The sequence below is a fragment of the Salpingoeca rosetta genome (genome assembly GCF_000188695.1).
Source record: "Salpingoeca rosetta unplaced genomic scaffold supercont1.5, whole genome shotgun sequence".
Taxonomy (NCBI): domain Eukaryota; class Choanoflagellata; order Craspedida; family Salpingoecidae; genus Salpingoeca; species Salpingoeca rosetta.
In genome coordinates, this window is record NW_004754929.1 from 200,427 (window position 1) to 204,563 (window position 4,137).

Consider the following 4,137-nt stretch of genomic DNA (forward strand, 5'->3'; position numbering starts at 1 on the left):
ATTCGTTGGGTGTGAGTCATGGTAAGGCATGAGAAGCACGTCGCAAACAGCCGTCGCAGGACATCAACTCAAACATGCACTTACTCAGCCGCTTGTTGAGCGCAGATGTGTCCAGCTTGGGAGGTGTGCATTTGGACAATTGCAGCTCCACAGCGTCCCACGCTGACAATATCGCATGTGCACCAGTCGTGAACGGATTCAGCGCGTCCACTACAATGTCAAGGTCTGGGAATAAGACGGCGATATGTATGACTTGTTGTCGCAAGCGCTTCAGCGCGTCAGAACCGAAAGCACGAAGAGATGTCTCAACGTCAAGTCCTTTGCAAGCAGCGTCGTACTTCTTCGACAAAATCATGGCGGCTCTTTGGAGCACCATGACCTGCACCGTTCAAGCCGGGAAGACGAGGCGTCAGGAGAAAAGAGTAATGATTGAAACAATGTGTCGGCCCATATGAGATGTCATGCAGTGCAAAAGCGCATTGGCACGGCAGAGCCAACAAGCGTACCTGTGTTGCCGTCAGCTGCGGTGGGGCTGGCATGGTGTCTTCACTCGTGGAATCCGCTGAGGATGGTACCTGAGGAAGCGACCAAAGCGGTGGCAGGTGAGGCGCGAATGACACATCAGATGGCAGGTGTCGATGCTCTGTGGGTTGTATGCAGCTAACGCTGATGCAGCGTCAAGGCACATGTGTGTGTGTGTGTGTGTCGATGCGTGCGTGCGTGAGTTGTGCATGTGTGTGTCGATGCGTGCGTGTGTGTGTGTGTGTGTGTGTGTGTGTGTGTGTGTGTGTGTGTGTGTGTGTGTGTGTGTGTGTGGGTGTGGGTGTGGGTGTGGGTGCGTGTGTGTGTGTGTGCGTCTGTGTGTGTGCGTCTGTGCGTGCGTGTGTGTGTGTGTCGACGCGTGGAGCACATGGAATACCTACAACTGGACATGCAAAAATGTGTGATCGACAAGAAAATGAGTACATGTGCCATCACCTTTGTCGCTTGCGCATCGCCACTGGGGCGGCGCTCACAAGATGCTGCTGCTGCCACTGCGAACATTGCTGTGTGTTGTTGACGTGCGTGTGTGGGATGACCATGTGTCGACAGGGGTGTGTTGTAAATTTGAAATTTGAGCGGCGGGAAGATGGTACGATTTGATGCTACATTAACGCATAACATCCAAGCAGAGGCAGTTGTGGTGCTGTTGTTGGTGCTGTGGGCCGGCGGCTGCTGCAGCAGGCACGGGCATCGCAGTGGTGCAGTGCTGCTGTTCTGTCGCGAAGCCTCTCGAGCAGCAGGTTGTGCTGCGACAAGAACAGACTGGCTGCACGAGCTAGTGGCTTTGAAGACACTGTGTGGGTGGAATTCGCGCCACTGGCCCAGAAGCATGGCGCCGTCAACCTTTCTCAGGTTTGTGTGTGTGTTTGTTGTGTGTGTGTGTTTCTGTGTGCGTGTGTTTCGGTGCGTGTGTTTCGGTGCGTGTGTGTGTGTGTGCGTGTGTGCGTGCGTTTTGTGGTTGCCCTGCTGCACTTTTGTGGTTACAGCCACTGCTCATCCCCCCGCCTCATACACACACACAATCTTTTTCCCTTCGCGGTTTGTTTCAGGGCTTGCCATCGATTCCAGTCGCACCCTTTTATTCTGTCTTGCATGCAAACGGGTACGTGAGGCCGATTCCACTGCTGCACGTGTACTGCATCGCTGCACTGTCTTCACTCACTACGTTTTCTTCCTTTGTGTTGAAGGTGCTTGCTCCCACCTCATGCGAGCGCTGCTCTTGCTTCCACCTCATGCGAGCGCTGCTCTTGCTCCCACCTCATGCGAGCGCTGCTGCTGCTTCCACCTCATGCGAGCGCTGCTCTTGCTCCCACCTCATGCGAGCGCTGGTCTTGCTTCTTCCTTGTGTGTGTGTGTGTATGTGTGTGACAACTCCCGACAGCTGCTGAGCCAGGCATGCATCACCAGTACACACGCGTTGGCGGTCATCCGCGGCTTGTGAACGCGCTTGCGCGGCATTACTAGCCCGAGTAGACCTTCGTCTTGTCACCCTTCCTCCTCACCTTCACCGTCGTGTCAGGATGAGCAATTGGACCGGATCGCCTCATCCAGCCAATGCAGCGCACGCAACAGTGAGTCTCCACACACACACACACACACACACACACTGCTGCGGACTAACCCACTGTATCGTGTTTTCACACACACACACACACACACACACACACACACACACACACACACACACACACACACACACACACACACACACACACACACACACACACACAGAGGTACACGCCGTTCTGCGTGACGACGCCCGCCTCCGTCCTCGGGAGCCCCCCCTCCTCCCTCTTCAGCGCCGCCCCCGTTGACAGGGTCGACCGCGCTGCAGCCACCACTAACAAGGCCTTCCGCCACCTACCCCTGCAGTGCATCCTCGTCCTCTTGAGGTACTGTGTAGTGGCCAAGGAGAACTACACGATGCGCACCACCGCGCACTGCATGCAGGCGTGCCGCAAGCTCGACGAGCTCATCGCCCTGTCCCTGGCCAGGATGTTGGGGCACACGAACCCGCTTAAGGATGAGTCGCTTCAACGCTGCCTGCGGCCCTATCAACGTGGCGGGCCCTTCCTCCGATCCCAGGAGTCGGCTGCCCCCGCCGCCTTTCTCGGCGCCATACGCGACTTCTTCAACAGCACGCGACACCCCTTTGAGCGCGGCCTCCCCAGCAACGCGCTCAGGACCGAGATGTCGACGGCACTGACGCGGCTCGCGTGCACGACACGCGACAAGGAACAGGGCGGCGTCACCACGATTGACGAGGTCCTCAAAGCCGGGAGAAAGCTTCAGCGCACCCTGACCAGGATCCTGGATGAACGCACCCCCTACAGCCACAAGCGCACCGTCCGCGCCTTCCAGCTCAGCGCAGGCGGCCCCGGGTCCTTCCACTGGCTCACCGTGATGCCCAGCTGCCCAGAACTCACCCTCAACGATGCACAATTCCGGACTTCCCTCAGTGCGCGTATCCGAGTTCCAGCGGCCGGGTACCACCCTCGCGCCTCGTGCAGGGCATGTCACAAGCCAACGGAGAGCGCGTTCCACCAGGAAAGCTGCCAATCTATCCGCAAAAGGCGACACGATCGTCTTAACGGCGACATCGCCGCATTCCTCTGCAGCAGCGGCCTCTCGGCCGTATGCGAGAAGGGAGGCTATGTGGACGGCGGACAACAACGCCACGGGCCGCCTGGGCGAGTTCTTTGTTCGCTTCATCAAACGCGTCGTCTACAACGCCGACCTTCCAGTACACGTACACAACCACGCAACACCCAGCTACGCCCTCCAACGCCTTCCAGAAGCGCAGCCACGAAGCCACCATGACGTGTCGCTACGGCAAGGACGGCGGGGCCGGCGCGGAGTCCAGACGCACTCCATCTTTCCCACCGAACGCAACACCAACACCTGGGCCACGGCCGCCAGAGGTCAGCGGGCGCAGCGCAACCGACCGCCCCGCCGCGGAGACGGACGTAGAAAGAGGCGACAAAGGCAGACAACCGCACCACCACCACCACCACCACCACCACCACCACCAACAACAACAACAACAACAACAGCCACGACACAACGGACGCTCCGGCCGCGGAGGCCGCCGAGCCCGCCAGCCCGCGACCCAACCCTCGGAGACCGGCCGCAGCGCCTCCGACGCGGTCAATGGGGAAGGACCAAGCGACAGACGCGCCGTCTTGCAGCCGGCGGCAGCGGCGTCAGCAACCACCCACTGCATAGTTCGATAGTGGGTACCCCTCTCCAGCCGGCCTCAAGGCCACGACGTGTGACCCACCTACTTATACAAACGCTTTCCCCACTCTTTGGAGGGTCCACGTACCCGACAAGTGCAACCCACCCACGGGCTTGGGTCGTGTGAATGTGTGATTTAATTTGTTTGCGTAATGTGTAACGGGGCCGCGGGCCTGACTGTCTTGCTTGTGTTTTCTTCTTCTGCTTCCTGCTTTTCCCAAGTGGTCTGGCGACCACGGTGTGTCGCTTGCGGGCAACCCCACCACCGGGGCAAGCGACACCATTAAAGTTTTACAACAAGGAGAAGAAGAGAAGAAACAAACAGCCCCGGCCAGCGCAGCGAGCAAAGCGACAAAC

The 4,137-nt window shown here is 58.6% G+C and overlaps 2 protein-coding genes across 2 annotated transcripts; one reads left to right on the forward strand and one right to left on the reverse strand.

Annotated features, from left to right (window-relative positions):
• Positions 1 to 16: 16 nt before the first annotated feature.
• PTSG_02109 (uncharacterized protein) lies at positions 17 to 1,097 on the reverse strand (the record flags this gene model as incomplete). The annotated part of the gene is made up of 3 exons (XM_004996537.1): positions 979 to 1,097; positions 507 to 575; positions 17 to 379 (listed from the first exon to the last, which is right to left on the reverse strand). The coding sequence occupies exons 1-3, from the start codon at positions 1,042 to 1,044 to the stop codon at positions 17 to 19; spliced, it is 498 nt and encodes a 165-aa protein (XP_004996594.1). The 5' UTR covers positions 1,045 to 1,097.
• A 66-nt stretch (positions 1,098 to 1,163) lies between these two features.
• On the forward strand, positions 1,164 to 3,566 carry PTSG_02110 (uncharacterized protein). Its single transcript, XM_004996538.1, has 4 exons — positions 1,164 to 1,395; positions 1,593 to 1,645; positions 1,925 to 2,114; positions 2,275 to 3,566. Exons 3-4 carry the CDS (start codon positions 2,064 to 2,066, stop codon positions 3,361 to 3,363), a joined length of 1,140 nt encoding a protein of 379 aa, XP_004996595.1. The 5' UTR covers positions 1,164 to 1,395; positions 1,593 to 1,645; positions 1,925 to 2,063; the 3' UTR covers positions 3,364 to 3,566.
• The last annotated feature ends 571 nt before the right edge of the window (positions 3,567 to 4,137 follow it).

Coding starts and splice junctions, on each gene's coding strand:
- PTSG_02110 (XM_004996538.1), top strand. CDS start 2,064: ATGAGCAATTGGACCGGATCGCCTCATCCAGCCAATGCAGCGCACGCA. Junction 2,115..2,274: donor CCAATGCAGCGCACGCAACA/GTGAGTCTCCAC, acceptor ACACACACACAG/AGGTACACGCCGTTCTGCGT.